The sequence below is a fragment of the Leiobunum rupestre genome, chromosome 9 (assembly GCF_980474605.1).
Source record: "Leiobunum rupestre chromosome 9, qqLeiRupe1.1.hap1, whole genome shotgun sequence".
Taxonomy (NCBI): domain Eukaryota; kingdom Metazoa; phylum Arthropoda; class Arachnida; order Opiliones; family Sclerosomatidae; genus Leiobunum; species Leiobunum rupestre.
The window spans coordinates 26,798,339-26,817,219 of record NC_143392.1 but is presented as its reverse complement, the minus strand read 5'-3'; the positions used below and the strand labels follow the sequence as shown (position 1 = coordinate 26,817,219).

The window sequence follows — 18,881 nt, the reverse complement described above, 5'->3', positions numbered from 1 at the left end:
GTTCAGCGATTTCCGTAGAAGTACCAATACAGAGAGCCAGGACCTTCTTGTAAAAGGATTATATTTTAAAGCGCGCGCTGCTTAATATTTCAATATAGAAGGGCTCGTTCAATTTCACACGCGCCTCCCGAAAGAAAAAATCGCAGTCTATCAACTTACAAATAAAACAAACATAAACACGTGACTATTTTATTCAGTGACTCACGCATGCGCGTAGGGAAGGAAAGAAAAAGAGAGCGGCATTTATTGAAGCGCGTATTGAATTAGAATTTTGACTGTTGAGAGCGCGTGAACTGAATATCACACGGTACAATTCGCGACTATTTTAAGAACAGAAGTTAAAGCCGGGTTTAGCATAGTTTGTTAGAAATTTAATTATTTGAAATGTGTTGCAAATTCAGGTGTCCGAAATTTGACATAGACGTGGTTGAAATATGATTTCACGTGTTCGAAGTAGAGTTTTACGTGTCCGAAATAGACTTTCACGCGTTTTAAATATGGTTTAACGTGTTCGAAATGTGGTTCCCCGTGTTCGAAGTAGAGTTTCACCTGTTGTAAATGTGGTTTCACCTGTGTTAAATATGGTTTAAAGTGTTCGAAATGTGGTTCCACGTGTCCAAAATATAGTTTAACCTGTTCTAAATGTGGTTTAAAGTGTCCAAATATAGTTTAACCTGTTCGAAAAGTGGTTGAACTTGTTCGAAATGGGATTCCACGAGTCCAAAATATAGTTTCACCTGTTCGAAAGGTGGTTTCACCTGTAAGAAATGTGGTTTTAACTTTTCCGAAATGTGATTTCACCGGTTCAAAATATGGTTTAACAGTCCGAAATATGGTTTCACAGTCCGAAATATGGTTTCACGGTCCGAAATATGGTTTCACGGTCCGTAAAATTGTTTCACGGTCCGAAATATGTTTTCACAGTCCGAAATATGGTTTCACAGTCCGAAATATGGTTTCACAGTCCGAAATATGGTTTCACGGTCAGAAAAATGGTTTCACAGTCCGAAATATGTTTTCACAGTCCGAAATATGGTTTCACAGTCCGAAATATGGTTTCACGGTCAGAAAAATGGTTTCACAGTCCGAAATATGGTTTCACAGTCCGAAATATGGTTTCACAGTCCGAAATATGGTTTCACAGTCCGAAATATGGTTTCACAGTCTGAAATATGGTTTAACCTGTCCAAAATATGGTTTCACCTAGCTCCAAATTTGATTTCATCTGCTCCAAATTTGATTTCATCTGCTCCAAATTTGATTTCATCTGCTCCAAATTTGATTTTACTTGTCCGAAATCAAGTTTCAAATATTCCGAAAAATATTATAATCAAAGATATTTCTTTCTGCCGTTTCTAGAAAATTTTACCAAATAGAAGCAAAACTTTAAAAGTTTCCGGAGGCTAGATTCCAAGTTTGATTCTCCGGGGATCCAAGAATAGTTTACAAGCTGAGAAGATAAAGTTTGATGAGCATCTGGTTTGGATATGTCGAATTGAAATAACAAAACAACGGTGAAAATTTCCAGTCGCGGAGAGCGATGTATCAATTGCTGATTTTCCCGCGACGAAATAACGGTTTGCTCCGTCTCAATGAAGCCGTGGTTAGCGGGGTTGCCGAAGCCGCGGGGGTTTATTTTCGCTTTGTAGCGTGGCATCGCTTAGCGGGAGGGTTCCGAGTCGTCGCCGATAATTACATTAGTCAGGTGCGAATGACTCGGGCTGGATAGGACGGGCTGAAAAGGAAAAGGTTCTGTTCTTGAGATCCACATATTTTCTTTCATTTCCGCCAACCGGAACAGGAAAGCGACTCGAATAAAGAATTGAATAAAAATAATAAATTCAATCTTCCTCCAAACACTCCTAGCCAGAGAGGAGTCTAAATCTCTTCCGCACCAACTTCAACTTGGCCAAGATGGTTTTTTCATCGTAATTCCCCATTCTTCCGACGAAATATATACAGAGAAATATTTATCCACCATTTGATTTTGTTAGAATTGTTTATATACTTAATGAACAGCTTGAATCAGTCAATTGGGAAAGGTCTGTTTACGACAGCCGATAAGAATAACGTAAACTGGAGAAAAAACCTTGAATCTGCTAAATTTCACGAATGAGCTCGTGGCTAATAAAATTAGGAATTAGTGGATTCTTATTACCAGCTGGTAAAGAGTTATTTATTCGGAACACTCGTTTCGAGAATGACTAAGGTTCCTTAACTGAAGGGGTGGCGGAGTGGTTAGCACGTTCGGTTCGCAGCAAGAGGAGCCGGGTTCGATCCCAGCTTGTGGCATTGGGTGAAAACTCGGAACAACTCCTTCCGCGTTGAGTTTGCTCTATCTCCACTGGTTTAAGGAGTTTTCCCCCGAGCAATTCGGTTTCCTCTTTCCATAAAAACTTGTTAAGGTTAACGGTAATAGTTGGCTCGCGTAGCTTGCCACCACCCTCCTACGCGTTGTAACCCGGTCACCTGATTTAAAGGCATTAAAAATCGATCGATGACTTATAGGAGGTCTAAAGTGGTACCTTGGGTATTAGTGGAAGCGCATGAAACATGAATCCTAACGGGCCAACTTGTTTACGAGGCGTGAATAAATATAGTCCGATGCAGTTGTTTTTACATTTTTTAGAGTATAAACCTACTTTTTTATCCGGATAATGTATATGACCTTTAGGCTAACTTGTTTATTTCACGCCTCGGAAACAAGACGTTGCGTACGAAGAGTGTAAACAAGTTTCGGATAGCCTTCCACTCTATGTAAGTGGGTTACTCTATGCTGATTATTACTAATCTTCACCAACTCAGCTTTGTACTTAATAAATATTTTCTACTTAAATGTCTTTTGAAAAACCAGTGAGCCAATGTTACAAAGAATAACATTAGCAGTATAGAATTTCAAAAGAGATATCTTAGGCACTTCTAGTACTAATTATACAAAAAAACTATTTCCTATTTCCGGTTCCAAACAAAAGAAATAAAGAATTCTAACAAAGATAAAAGAAATAGAAAAAAACACAGGGCAGAGTAAACAAAACCCTAAAATATCCAAAACAGTCTCTTTAGAAGCAATCTACAGTGGCAATTTTAAAATCTTCTTCAACCTTCGAGTACCAAATAAGTCCTATTGTTAAGCTAAACATACAAAACTTAAAAGCGAAAGCTTTTAGGAAAAGTGAGCCGAATAGTTGGTTAGTACGATGAGAAGAGAGAGATGTTTGTTTTTAGAAAAACAGCGTTTCGGCCCTTCGCATCGACAATCGCGTGCAAACTAAAACATTGGGGGTGGCCCCCTCCGGAACCGAGTCGCGATCCGCACCCCCAAACCCCCCAAAAACCCGGGTCTTCTTTACCCTTCACCGGTTTTGGGGAGGCTGGTACAAGCGGGTATCCTCGAGCGAACGCTTGAAATAGATCTGTTATTGATTATGTCTGGGAATCGAAGGAGGCGAAACGCCCCAACCCGCAAAGTTGTTTCCTCGCCTCTCCGCCAGGGGCCGCCGAATGCCAGCGCGTCGTGTTCCCCACTCTCCCCCCTCCTACAAAACTCTAATGTTTTCCATCTCATTAGCTTTTGCTGGTACGTACAAAAGACTCCGTTGTTTAGAAAAGGAGCTATTTTTAAAAGGATGACTTTCTCGTCTTATCGAGTCCTTCTTTGGTTTTATCCCGTCGTAATAGTCTCATCTCGATTTTTCCAATATCTAATTTTTCCCCGTCGCGAGTCCGCCGGCCGAAAATCGAACTTTTTTCCAAACCTCCTATTTAGTCGCTTAACTCGCCTCATCAAAAACAAACCAATATTGATGGAAGCTGCCGCCAATGAGGGCCAACGTATTGGAGCGGAACGCGTTAATAGAGACACGGAGAGAGGGTCCGATTTATTGGGGAAAAGGGGAGAAAGATGGCGACACTGTCCCCCCGCTATTTATACGCTGTAATGAGTTCAATAAACGAGAGTTGGCTTTGTTTTCTCAACGTTTCGATTATTTTTTTTCTTTTCCGATAAAATGAGAAAGAAACTTTGAAATTCTGTATTAAAGTTATCCTTATTAATTGCCAAGAAAGTAACTTTTAATGGAAAGTCTTAAATTAAGAACTAGGATGAAGTTTAATTAAATTTGTTTATTAGTAAACGACCAAAGGGTATTGAGGACGGTACTTAAAATATTAGAAATTTTGATTTTATTTAAGTCTTGGTACTTTGTTAGGTTACAAACTACGCTTAACTAAATCTACTTAAAGAAATTTACAGATTAACACATACATTTAATCATTTCTTGTGACTATTACTTAATTTAAGGTAATAGATTTGAGACCATCTATTTCCAAATCTTTTTCAGCTCTGGCTATTCTCACTAAGCTTCCTACTTAGTGTTCGGAATTGTTTATTCATTATCCAAAAAATTTCCGATTTATTTAAAAAACGTTGGTAAAAATAATATCATTTTAACTTATTTAATTATGTTTTTTACACAACCAAGCATTTATTTGAATAAAAGTGGTATTTATTTAAATTATTGTTTGTTTTATTTAAATAATAGGCTTATTCACTTTCGATTATTTAAACATTTTACAAGTTTTATTCAACTATAACCAATATATTGGTTATTTAAATAAATATTATTTAAATATAGCCGAGCTTATTTTATTCATGTATAAAAATTAATTGACTGCCGAGCAGTATTCCTACTCCCCTATAGGGCTCGGCGTTCGGATAAGAAATTTTCTGTTCAATTCTTTTATATCCATATCCGAAAACTATCTTGTTTAAAAACTTGTTTGTTGCATATTAAATCGTATAATAGTCGCGAATAATATCCATAAATAAACAGTTAATCGAACTTTTTATGATTAATTGATATTTATTCGGTTAATATATCCGTTTCCCCGAGCTCTACTCCCCTACCAATTTTAACTTCAAAAAAAAATATTATTATTCCAAAAATGTCCCCAATGATATACATTTGTTAATTATGTCACTTTTGTCGATAGTGAACGTCTCTCGCTCGACTATTCTTTGAATACGTAAACATTTAAGGGATAAATTTAGGCGCGAATATTTTTAAAATAAGGATTATTGCGTTTTACGTGACAAGAAAGGCTTATCATTCCGCAGCAAAAATGTCTCATTTTCAAATTCCAACATTTTTCTCCTGACAGCTCCGACAGTGGCCCAAACGGACATTGCCTTGTACGTGGGACTTTTCGTGGCAGTCGGCGTCTTCGTCGTCGTGATGGTTGTCATGATTTTCGTGGTCCGGAAGATGAAGAGCCGCGACCCTTCCATCTATAGAGTCGGCATCGCTGGTAAGTCCGCCAAAAAATGCCCTCGATATTACGTTTATATATTTTATCTGTCGTCTTTCGGGCCGTTATTAGAACGCCATTCGCGTCGACGTCGTCAAAGAGAGAAAAAAGTGGGACGCATTCCGCAATCTCTCTTTCTCTCCGAGGGTTTTATCACCAGTTCGTGACATTTAATCGGGATGATATAAAATTCCTGGCCATCTAATCAGACTAAAACGTCCGTCCCGTTACAGCAGCCCTTCCAACCCCACCAACTCGCTCTCTCTCCCTTTGTGTAAATAAAACTGAGCGGGGACTATTTTGGCAGCTCTGCCTGTACAGAGGTATTGTTAGACTTGGTCAGTGTGTCCAAGCTAGTGTTGACCATGTAGGACGAAATACTGGTCAATAATCAGTTTGGTTGTTGGATGGATTAATTTTTTTATTGGAATACTGTTGGTGAAATCCGGAATGGCTTGGCTTGGGAACAGTTTATTTAATTTTATCAGTTTTATTAATGAATTCTTCATTGATCATTGATCACTGATCCAAAAGACCAGTTTGATAATGGATGCTTCATTGATCACTGATCCAAAAGACCAGTTTAATAATTGATGCGTCATCGATCACTGATCCAAAAGACCAGTTTGATAATCGATGCGTCATCAATCACTGATCCAAAAGACCAGTTTGATAATCGATGCGTCATCGATCACTGATCCAAAAGACCAGTTTGATAACCGATGCGTCATAGATCCCTGATCCTAAAGACCAGTTTGATAATGGATACTTTATTGATCACTGATCCAAAAGACCAGTTTGATAATGGATACTTTATTGATCACTGATCCAAAAGACCAGTTTGATAATGGATACTTTATTGATCACTGATCCAAAAGACCAGTTTGTTTATTGGAATCTTCATTGCTCACTGATCCCAACGACCAGTTTGATAATTGGATTTTTCAATACTCACTGATCCCAAGGACCAGTTTGATAAAGGAACGCCTCACTGATTCAGAAAACCAGTTGAATAATTGGACGCGTAATTGTTAACTGGCCCCAGGGAACAGTTTCGGTAAAGTTATTCATCTACATTTATAGTTAAAGGCCTAGGTTCACCCCTCTTTGCCAAAAAAGGGTTCAAACATCCTTTTTACTTCCCCCTCGAAACCCCACCATTGATAGCGACGGTCAGCTCGCTCTCCCGACCTCTCCATGTGGAAGGATTAAGTCCGGCATTGTTAGCGCTGTCAAAATTGTCAGCAGTTACAATACCCTTAAGAGGTGACCGTCGCTATCAATACGGGGATAGCGAAGGGAAAAGCAAAAAGATGTTTGAACCTTTTTTCGACACTGGGGGGTGAAATTATCTGAAACTAGGCCTTTAAAACTAGTATTAAAAATTACAATTTTTGAATTGAAAATTGGGTAAAGTAAAGTAAAATTTATCGATTTTCATAAAGTTTTACCGACTAATATTTTCGAAATAAATAGAGCTAGAACGAATCACCCTGTACGGTTGTTTAATTTGTATTACCACTCAAACGGATGAATCTAACCAAATTATTCGCAATTTTAAACGTTCCGTAGGGCTAAAGACGAGTGAACCCTTTTTACCTATATAGTCTCGTACTTGAATAATCAGCGTATCGTTCTAACGAAAGCAACGTGGAGACGAAAATCCCGCATTAAAATAGCCCAACCTCTCATCGCGTTAATGTTTCAAGCCCTAAATTGCGCGCCTCTCAAAGCTTTCTCTCTTGCCAATTTCGGGGATTCCAACCCTCTCCGAAACCCGACACTACGGTTACCCTTTAAGCGACGAAAACTGCGCCATATCCGCGCCTTTGTCGAAAAGTATCACGTTATTACCGGAGTTAGTTTAAGTCGAGCCGCTATTCGGACATTCGGCTCACGAATTTTCTTCCGTCTCGAGAAGAAAAAGCTTATTATTCCAATCTTTGGAAAAGAGCGCTCCGTATATAGTAGCGAGACGAGCTTTGACGAACGGTCGCTTCATCTGAATTTTAAACGAATCAAAAGAAAATTCTCTTTCAACCGCGATAAGAGCGTGAAATGGCATTTTTTGGAAGTTTGGGGAAAAAAATTAAATTTTAATTTAAATAAAAGAACTCGTCGAATCCGGACAAGGTATCTTAATTTAAAAGAATAAATGTTCATTTTAATTCGTTCGTTACTTTCGCTCGGGATTTGTTTAAAAAATTAATAATTAAATAAGTTCTTTCATTAACTTTTTATATGTACTTGTAACTGTAACTAAGTTAATTAACTTGCTTTGAAAAGTTAATCCTTTAGATTTTTATAGAATTTTTATGGAGCTCCGTTTCCTTTAGAGTATTGTATGGATATTTCTAAAGAAAAAGCTTTAGAGAAAGCGATTCTAAAGGGTTTCTTTAGATAAAATCTAAGTTATTCTAAAGAAAATAATTTCAATTAAAGTATTTTTTGGAAAATAGCACTAGAAACATTTCTCGTGTTAAATATATGATGTTGTTATTTTGCAGACGAATTGAATTAAATTAGAAAGATACAGAATGTATATATTCATATTAAAGGGGAACGGCCAAGCTTTTCCAAATATGGCCTTATTTCCGTATCAAAAGATTAACAAGACGTTCAATATACTAACACGTACCTTTAGTTTTTGGCCCAAAACGTTGAAACGAAAAATAACGCCAGGTGTTTGGGTTTGAATTTTCGCCGCCATCTTAGGAGCTGCCGCCAGCGCCCCTAACCCCGTATGAGCGATTTGGGAACTATCCTAACTTTTAAAATCGCGCAATTTAGGCTTAGGTCTCGTATAACTGGAACGCGCCGCGCGTGCGAAACAAATTTTTTGCGTCTTCAGCAGCGCGCGCTTTTACGTTGTTTTTCTGTCTCACCGACTTCTCACCAGGTGTCGCGGCGGACGCGCGCTTTTCGATTTCCCGAAATTTCTTTATTTTATTAAAAATTAACCACTCAATATTTTTTGATGCGGTTTTCGCCATAAATTTTAGTTTTTAATGGGCTATAGGGCTATCTAACTGGTTAAAGCTTGACCGTTCCCCTTTAATGATAACTAATTTTTAGTAGTCCTTATTCATAAAATTAATTATCATATTTTTAGTTCATTATTTTTCTTAAGAAAATGTTTTTATGCACGATGCGCTTCAAACTAGTTTGCTAACGAAACTATCAACAAAGTGCGAAAATATGAAGCTCGGAGCTGCGGTGTAAACGAATATTTTCCACCAATGCTTTCATGATTTTTTTAAAGATTTAAAAAGGAAAAATCAATTTTTATAGAGAGGTTTTAAGTTGTGGCATGAAATTGCTTTCTCCGCGGAAGCAATCATTTTCATATGGCGTTCCCGATCCCTGCTTCGGAGGAAATTATCTTCCGCCTACCATTATGAAAGAGAATTGAATGGATCTACCTATTTAAACGACTCTAGAGAAAAATGAATTTACCTCAAATGGTTATTTTACAACGCAGAAATGATTTTATTTAATTAAATTTAAATCTATTATTTGTTCGAAACTAAAATTAATAGGTAAACCTAAAACAAAATGTAACTCATAATTTATGTTAATTAAAATTAAATTTGCCTATTATAATTTTTTCAGGGGTGGAATCGGAAATTATCTTCCGCCTACCATTATGAAAGACTGTAGAGAAAAATTTATTTACTAATCAGCTAGGCTAATACCCAAGGCACCACCTTAGGCCTAAGTCTTCAAGCGACTTTAAAAGCCATTAATTCAGGTGGCCGGGTTAAATTGCTTCAAATGGTTATTTTACAAAGCAGAAATGATTTTATTTCATTAAATTTAAATCTCTTATACGTTCGAAACAAAAATTAATAGCTTAAAGGCCTAGGATTTCTTCTGCCAATTTTCCTTGGAAGTCTTCTTCCCGCCGCGCAAATATCCTGGTGGTAGGCCAACGTGTTCTGCGGTTGGCCTACCACCAGGATATTTGCGTGGCGGGAAGAAACCTTCCAAGGAAAACTGGCAGAAGAAATCCTAGGCCTTTTACCTAAAACCAAATGTAACTCATAATTTAAATTAATTAAAATTAAATTTTCCTATTATAATTTTTGCAGAGGTGGTATCGGTGCAACCTGATTTAACACAGAACGTCTTGAGCGTGGCGAATCAACGCGGAGACGGTGGCGACCTCTATTTGTCGGAGAAGTCGGCGCTGTACGACCTGGGCCCGTCACTGTATCCGCCGAACATCCCGCCAAGTCCGGCTCAAAGTCGCGTTCCTCTCTTGCAAAGCGACGGTCAAAGGTCACAGACCCCCAGCTCGACGGACAAGCCTCCTCGATCAGAATCCCCGGATTCGGCCCCTTCGTCGGCCACCTCCGGTAAGCCCGATCTCCTCCATCCTCTTCCATCCATCCTCTTCCATCCATCCATCTCTCCATCCTCTCTCGCTCTTCCGACTTTAGAAAGAAGGAAACTAATCTGGCTCCGGGCCGAACTGGAACCCTGACGTTTAGCGCCGAAGACGCGAAAGAATAGTTTCCAGGTTTTTTGTCGGCCAAGATTGATTGAATAAGTGGACGTTGTGTGCGGTCGATCCTTTATACGATCGCGGCGACTCCCGTCCGCCTCACTTCCTTTTGTTCTATCCAAGGCGTCAGGGATACGTTTAGAAGTTATTGAGTCAGTCAGTTCGTCGACATTCCATGAATACATTCTCAAATAACATGGAATTTAGAAATTTACTAGTAATAACCAAGGAATTTTAATTTAAAATTTTCCTAATTAGTTTGCGATGTAAATATATATTTAAGTAACTTTTTCGTCGCTAGTTATTAGGTATAAATTTTAGCGTAGTCGATAACCGATTTTTTCAATAAAAAAAATTCTTCTAAAATACGCAACTCGACGAAAACATCATTTTCCCAAAAATGTAATGTTTTATCTGAAATAAGTGAAAATGAAATTTTTATAGAATATCTATAAATTTAATCCTAAGTTATTCTAAAGAATATGATTGCTCTAAAGGTATATTACCTTTAGAATAATGACCCATAACAAAGTTATTATATAGTAATTTTTTAGAGTTTCCCCAGATAAATAACGTTAAAGTAATCAAAGTCGCTGCTTCATAGAAACAACTTAATAGTAATCAAAGTCGCTGTTTCATAGAAACAAATTAAGAGTAATCAAAGATGTTTCTCCATAGAAACAACGTCAAATTATTCAAAGTTGTTTATACAATGAAAAACGTGTATTCTTCTTAGAAATAAATTTAGAGTACCCAAAGTTTTTCTTCATAGAAATAAATTTAGAGTACCCAAAGTTTTTCTTCATAGAAATAAATTTAGAGTATTCAAACTTTTTCTACATAGAAATAAATACTCAAACCTTTTTCTTCATAGAAATAAATTTAGTGTATTCAAACTTTTTTCTCAGCAAAAAGAAATTCAGTGTATTCAAACTTTTTTCACCAGGGAAACAAATTTAGTGTATTCCAAAGTTTTTCCTTAGAAAACCTTGTAGAGGCATATCGCATTATGTTCCTAGACAAAGAAGTAAACTGTGTGATTTTCCGTTTGTTTCAGAATGTCAAACGGGGTCACTGTGCGGATCCGACGGAATCTCGTGCCGGAACTCGGCCGCGCTTCCGGCGAACTTGGACATAGAATGCGTAGCCTGGAGTACCGTAACCAAGGAAGGAGCGAGAATATCAGTTCCCAACTCCGGTAAGCGATAAAGATCTTATCTCTCTATTATAAGATCTTATATATTAGATCTTATAGAGCGAATACGTAATGCGATCGAGATAGCATTCGCCTTTCGTATTAGGCTAAAAGCCTTTTTATTGTAGCCGCAACATACCGATACTAATGGAACAAAGTGTAAAAATAGTTTCCATTTAGATTGTATCACGTAACGCGAGTCAATTTACCGGCCCGATTATCTTGGCAGAAAATCGTTCCCTTAATCGTCTCATTCTTATCCATTAGTAGACCAAAAATAGGTCTAAGCGCCTGTAGAAGTGTTCAACTCGTCGCGCTTCTCTGCCCAGGGTGAAGCTGACTACCGGGAGAGATACCTTTAAACAAGTTCAATATTTTTGCAGACACTATCGCGAGTAATGCTTTCGAGATAAACCTTTCTCGGAAAAACAGATAAAACAATTTAATAAAATACGCGATGAGTTTGTTTTGGAAGCTCTTGAAAGAAGATAACTTGTTTGCGGAGAAACTACTCTTATGACAGGCTAAGTTATAGATAACAGAGGAAGGAAATTCTGCTTAGTGGACTTTGAATCTTAGTAGATTTAGAAAAGCTGGATTTTAGAACCGAAATTTATTGTTATTTTAATTTTTTTCCATGTTTTGAAATAGTTTAAACCGATTACACAATTTTAGAACTTACATTAAATTTTATCAGGAATCCATACCTCTACTTGGAATGCTTATCCTGGCGTATCGCTTATGGTAAGATCACTCTGACGGCTTTGCCCCGCCTACGATCTCGAGAAAAAATCCCTTCTGCGCGCGCTCCCCTCTCACTTACAGTTAACATAGTGACGTCCAAAACACCGTCAGTCACATCGAGACGAAAATCTGCCGCGATAAGCATTCCAAGTAGAGGTATGGATTCCGATTTTATCTATAATCTCCGGTCTATTTTCGTTGGTTGCGAGTATTTGAGACGGATTTTCGCGCAGACTTCTACATTTCTTAAGATATTGTAAGATTTAGAACCGAATGTTTTCATTAAAACAAAATATATAACTGATAATGAAAAAAAACAGTTATCGGTCAATGATAAGAAAGTAACTCATGCGTAAAAGCTGTTAACCGCGAGTAAGCAACGGCGGAGTGATACATCCCCGGTAAAAAGTAGTTCCCTTTCGCGGAAGACGACTCTTTCGGAATACTAATGGGGGCATTCATTTATCCATCTCTAATTCTGGGGTATCCTTCTCACTTGGCTTTTTTTGTGTGGCAGGCATCACTTTGACAATTCCTTCGGGGGCCGTTAAGAGAGGAACCAGCGAAGAGATTTACGTCGCAGTGCTGAGAGACGATAAGGACCGACCTCCCTTACCAGGTAAGACCGCCGCGCACCCCTGACGCCAGCCCCATCTCTCGGAGAGAAAAGATAGACGACCTTTTATTTAATAGGGTCGCCGCCAGGGGGGACTGAAGGTGAAGGGCCACCAATAAAAAACTCAACGTCAACCCGCGTCTCCTCCCCCCGCCATATAGAATATAAGAGATTCCGCCATTCTTAGCCTCAAATTGAAGAGAGTAGCTTTCACCCTCACCACCAGAGAGTGCCACTTTCGCTTCATTGGGAATTCATTGCCCGGATTAAATTCGTTCGGCCGTTAAATTATTTTAAAAGCCCGCTTCGTGAAATGAATACCCTATCGCGGCTCTCTTTTTCTTCGCTTCTACGAAGATGCTCCGTTATCTAAGGCAGCCCAAATCTGATCCTTTTTAAATTCCGTTGAATGGAATTCCATGATATCAAAATATACGGGGCTTAATATTACCTTTCGTGAGACGAGGTCGTTATTGTTAAAAGTTTACTACTTTCAGAAAATTGAAAATTTTATATAGTAAACGATAAAAAAATATCAATTTTCTTATAATGTTTCCAAGATGTTATAAAACTCTTATTTTATTATGCTGGAAATTTTTTCATAAAAAAGATTTGACATTCTGAGTTATTTTAAACGAAATATCAATAATTAATCTGAATAAAAATTATTAATTTTATAAAAGATGACATTGCTATGACATTATCATTATGACGTTTTTTTAAGTCAATAGATGGCGATGTGATATTGAAACCAGCTCATAACAGTAATATCATAAATAACATGATTATTAATAAGTATGTTGGTTAGTGTATTTGTATATTGCTACGCAATATAAATTTTATAATTAATTAATTAAATAATTAAAATAAAGAATATCATACTTATCATAAATATTTAATTTTATAACCATGGTGGAAGTTATATACTAAATTTACAAAATTATTGCACGACGGATACTTCATGGTTCAATATTTTATTAAAATTAAAGGTTTACGCTAGCTTTCGGGTCGAAACCCCTCTTCAGGCGTTCTGTTTACTTGTAAACAGAACGCCTGAAGAGGGGTTTCGACCCGAAAGCTAGCGTAAACCTTTAATTTTAATAAAATATTGAACCATGAAGTATCCGTCGTGCAATAATTTTGTAAATTTAGTAAATATCATACTTAGTTAAAAAATACACCAGCAAGGAAATATAATCACGCATTATTTTAATTTAATTATACCCTAAATATCCATACTAATTTTGTCAGAGGTCAAAAATACACCAGCAAAGAAATATATTAATGCATATTTTTTAATTAATTATGCCTTAAAATATTCCTACTTATTTTGTCAGAGGTCAAAAACACAACAGCAAGGAAATATAATCACGCATATTTTTAATTTAATTATACCTTAAAATATTCATACTAATTTTGTCAGAGTTCAAAAATACCCCAGCAAATAAATATATTAATGCATGTTTTTAAATTAATTATGCCTTAAAATATTCATACTAATTTTGTCAGAGGTCAAAATACCCCAGCAAAGAAATATATTAATGCATGTTTTTTAATTAATTATGCCTTAAAATATTCATTCTTATTTTGTCAGAGGTCAAAAACACACCAGCAAGGAAATATAACCACGCATATTTCTAATTTAATTATATTACTTATGGTAAAAAATTGAGATTTAAATCTCATTGGGAAATAGCCGTTAAAAGTATCTGACCAAAAGCCAAATGTTTAAAAGAATTTCTACGTAGTAAAATTGGCTGAAATCTTATAACATTAAGAAGAATTCGTACGCACGAAATCGTACCGCCATTCCATTAAAAACATTACACAGAGAGCCGCGAGTTTTCCCATCAGCGGAGTATTTTATTACGAATTGGCAGTCTTCTAAAAGTCTGGCTCTGTTTCTCCCCAATGGCAGATAAAAGTACTCTATTGAGTCCGATCGTGCTGTGCGGGCCTCCGGGAGTTCTACTCAAGAAATCTCTGATCCTGACGTTCCCTCACTGCGCCGCCAAACCAGAAACCTTCTTGGTCAGCGTCTACACCAGCAGCAATCCTCAGGACCAGGAAAACTCCGAATGGAAGGTAAGGAGAGTAGAGATCTTGTCAAATATTCATCAGCCGTAGAATTGAAAACACGACGCTGGCAATTCTAGCGGCGAGGCTAAAAGTCAGTCTCCATAAACCCGGATACGGTCAAGTCGCCGTAAATAAATAATAAGGGCCGGCTTACGTGACCGCCCGGGTTAACTTCCATCGGATAAGACTGTAAATTTGCATTATTAGGCGGGCCAGTGGTTTAATAATGCACCGGCCACTCTCGGGATGCTCAAAAATTGACGGAAATTGGCCAAACAAACGGCTTTAACGGTTTTATCCGTTGGCCGCTTCCTTTTACGACCACTTTGAATAAGTTAAGAGTTATCGGTCCCCGGAGGAATTCTTTACCGAAGTAACGCGGATAATTTTCTTTACAACTTTTCCTAGAAACGAAAGTTAAATTTAATAACGATGGTAGTTTCAATTACGAGTCGATAAAATTTGGAATGATTGGTTTTACAGAGCAGCGTCACGTTAGGACAAGAGACCATCTTAACCTCCATGTATTGTCAAATGGACAGTCACCTGTGTCACGTCATCACCGATCAGTTATGTCGTTACACGCTCGTCGGAGAATCTCAACCAGACAGCAAAGCGGTCAAGTCGCTGACCTTGGCGGCCTTCGTGCCGGCCCTCCACTCGTCGATCGACTACAATATTCGTCTGTACTGCGTCGAGGCGACCCAAGCGGCGATGGAGGGAGTGACGCAAGTCGAAAGGAAGTTAGGCGGAAGGCTGTTGGAACATCCCAAGACGATGCCTTTCCAAGACGGCGGCTCTCACCTCTGCTTGTGTCTGGAGGACGTCGGACCCGGATGGAGGTGCAAACCGGGCGCCAATTACCAAGAGATTCCATTCCAGCACGTCTGGAGTGGTAGACAGAACAATCTACACTGTTCCTTCACGCTGGAACACGTCGATCGATCTCTACAAACCATTCGCTGTCACATTCTCGTGTACCAACGGGGAGTGCAAGCTCACAGGCAACTTCTTAAAATCAACACCGATCTCAGAGAAGTGAGTATCCCAGGCTTCAGTCAAATATACATTCCGAAAATTACCTTCACGTTATTTCCTCCCTAGAAAACACCTCCTAGTCCTGCCATAAATATGCCTCACAACTCGACGGTCACCTCTCATCTGAATGGCGGCCCAATGACGGTGGTCTTGGATCCCCCCGCTGAAGGATTTAGGTAAGTTACTTCCGGAGGTCTGGGTTCGATGGGTCGAAGACCAACCGATCGAAGGAAGGTCCGTCGAATCGAAGAGAAGTACCAATCGATCTAAACTTGAAAACATAATTTCTAATTGTAAAAGGTATAAGGTTTCAATGGATCGAAAAAATAAAACGTTTTAAAAAGACTGTAGGATGAAAAAAAGTACAAACAACTTATTGAACGAAAATATAATAACGGTGATGACTTGACCCGACCCAACTTAACCCTACCCAACCTACCCAACTTAACCCAACCCAACCCAACCCAACCCAACTTAACCCAACCCAACTTAACGCATCCTAACCTAACCTAATCTAACCCAACATAACCTAACCTAACCTAATTATTTATTTTCACTTCGGCCGGGCTCGAATGAATGCCCCTAAAATTTAATTAAATCATGCGGTCTTATTCGATCCGTGGATACCATTATCTTTTATCTCAAAAAAAGGTAATTTTTAATATTGTTTTTACGGCATTCTTCCCTTCGGTCCGTTGAGACCTTATCCTCAGGTATAAAAAACTTATTTTAACTTTCGATCGGTTGGTATTTTTTTTTCGTGCCGAGAGATTTTGATCCGTAGGACCCGTTCGGTCGGTTGGTCTTCGGCCCGTTAGACCCACCCCAATTTCGGACGTCTTAAGAGACCATCCTCGGGGATTATAATTAGAGTAAAAGAAGTCACTCGAGTGTCTATAATTATACGCAGATTTTCACCGGAAGTACGTCAGCAGCTCTGTGCCTGTCTCGACCCACCGAACAGCAAAGGAAACGACTGGAGAGGTCTGGCGCAACGTTTGGGCGTGGACAGGTAAGAAATCATACCTATCAGCACCTAGAAACCAATATTTAGCAGTGGTTAGCTTTTCGCCTCGCAGCGAGAGAAGCCGGGTTCGATCCCAGCATGTGGCACTGGGTGAAAACTCGGAACAACTCCTTCCGCGTTGAGTTTATAAATTCTCTCATCCCTATTTAAAGGGTTTTTTTTTAGTTCTTCGGTTCCCCCTTTCAAAAAGAACTTGTCGAGATTAACGGTAATAGTGAGTGTAGGGAGCTTTTGACTCGTGTGGCACGAAGGGCTTGCCACCACCCTCCTACGTATTGTAAACCAGCCACCTGAATTAAAAGTCGCTAGCTGACTTGGGCCTAAGGCGGTACCTTGGGTATTAGCATTGCCATAACTGTATAATATTATTACATAAGTGTGACACTTGATATTCTTCACACGCAAAAGATTTACTGAGAGCTATTCGCAAGACATACTGCATTACGGACTTCGTCACCGTTTTGCGTCCGCTGGCTAACGCGTCACACGTATCCTTTGACAGCGCCTCGCTAGGGGGAGATTTTCTGCTTGTGATGACGTCACTCCTTTACTAGCTCTCAGTAAAATATGCCTAGCTGATAATTATAATAATGATTTATAATTAGATACATCAATTACTTCGCCACGAAACCAAGCCCAACCGATCAAATCGTCGACTTGTGGGAAGCACGCCATCGCGAAGCCACGGCCATCACGGACCTTCTCAATCTTCTGCGCGTCATGGGTCGAAATGACGCGGCCGGCATCGTAGAGAAGGAAGCTGGTCCTTGGCTTTGAGGAGCCGACTTCGATCCGGGACATCTCTTTTCGGCAAAAACGCAATTCGACAAGATCTCTATTTATCAAGTAGTGCGTGATCAATTTCGGAGTCGCGCAATGTGCTGTGCCAAAGAAAAAACAAACCTCCTTGTTTCGTACAAAAAACCAGACATCAAACAAAAAAACACGTGTTACGTACAAATTCGGATAAACACTATTTAGCTATGCACGGAAATCAGCTTTCCCTTCTTATCCCCGAAACAAAATTTCACGAAACGACGTACCGGTTATTTAACGCAAGAAAAAGTTCTATATTAGTAGAAGACTATATTATATGATCGCCAAGAAATATACGTATATAAACTGAACATTTTCATCTAGTTTTTATTTTAAATTCACCAACCTTTTGTAAATTATTTTACCTACGCACCTATCTTTTTTTTAATTCTGTATTTAAAAAGTGTTATATTTAGTTTATTTTATTAAAAACTCAGGTTTTAATTGAAAGTCTGACGAGTATTTATAACTTTTTGTATCTTTTTTTTGGTTCTAATTAATTTGAACTTACAAAAAATTACCACTAAATGGAGTATGTCGCCTCGGTAACTCTGAACTAAAATTGTAGATATATAAAAACATTAACGTAAAAAAAAGAGAAAACATAAAACAAGCCTTACACATTCGTTAACTCGCGCACTTCATTGAGTGTTGTAGTCTGTCGCCTTTTAGAGAGAAAGAGGATCAACAACCGGAAATTAAAACTAAGATTCTGTTCCTTTTGTATATTGATGTACAGTGATATTTTAGAGTAATATAAGAGAGCCAATAACGTGTTTCGCGCGCCCCCTGTCGAGCGAGGCGGGCGAAATAATATTTGTTAATAAAAATAACCAATATTCATATTGTACAAAAATGTCACGTTTATTTCTTTACCCTGACGACGCGTCTTTTAATTTGCTATTTTATGGTTCCGTCCATAAAACGGGATTATGGCTGAGGCTTACTAAGCGCGCCAAGAGCGATAAAGAATCGTAAAAGAGGGTCGATTCTGAGAGTGTCTACGTGGTCGTTCATTTTATTATATGATAGTTGCGCTAATGGATTTTGTCGGGATGGAGTAATGAGATAATCTAAGTAGTAATATTTGACCTATTTATTTTTACGATAGGAACCTCTCATTTGATATATTTTTAGTCGTCTAACGCTGCCTTAGCCAAATTTAATGCCCTAGCTACAGCGACGTGCCGCGGTCCTTAGTAGCTATTCACGTAGACACAGCTTGGAGTTCTTGGTCTCTACGCAGTTAGCCCATACGTCAAGTCTGCGGACGTTTGTAGATTTCTGAAGTCCAGGTTCGTACACTATGGTCTCTGCAAACCAATATAGACTTCAGAAATCAAGGTTCGCGTGTTTCTGGTATATGCTATGGTTCAAAATTCACTAGTTGACTTAGGCCTTAGCTGATTACAATTACTTTTATTATACTTTGGTCCGTAGAAACGATTATAGCCTTCTGAAGTCAAGGTTCATATACTTATGGAATATGGTTATAGTTTGGTCACTGCAGATGATTGTAAACTTCTGAATTTAAGGGTTATACGCTTCTGGT

The 18,881-nt window shown here is 38.4% G+C and overlaps 1 protein-coding gene across 4 annotated transcripts in view; it reads left to right on the top strand.

Annotated features, from left to right (window-relative positions):
- The window catches only part of unc-5 (netrin receptor unc-5), a 195,076-nt gene extending 176,919 nt beyond the window's left edge, over nt 1-18,157 (top strand). For all 4 annotated transcript variants that reach the window (XM_090159043.1, XM_090159045.1, XM_090159044.1 and 1 more), the window contains 9 exons: nt 5,161-5,307; nt 9,399-9,665; nt 10,872-11,012; nt 12,271-12,372; nt 14,288-14,454; nt 14,932-15,486; nt 15,553-15,662; nt 16,397-16,498; nt 17,119-18,157. In XM_090159043.1, coding sequence (XP_090015169.1) covers nt 5,161-5,307; nt 9,399-9,665; nt 10,872-11,012; nt 12,271-12,372; nt 14,288-14,454; nt 14,932-15,486; nt 15,553-15,662; nt 16,397-16,498; nt 17,119-17,290 — 1,763 coding nt within the window. In that variant the 3' untranslated portion in view covers nt 17,291-18,157. The remainder of the gene's footprint in view (nt 1-5,160; nt 5,308-9,398; nt 9,666-10,871; nt 11,013-12,270; nt 12,373-14,287; nt 14,455-14,931; nt 15,487-15,552; nt 15,663-16,396; nt 16,499-17,118) is intronic.
- Nucleotides 18,158-18,881: the final 724 nt, after the last annotated feature.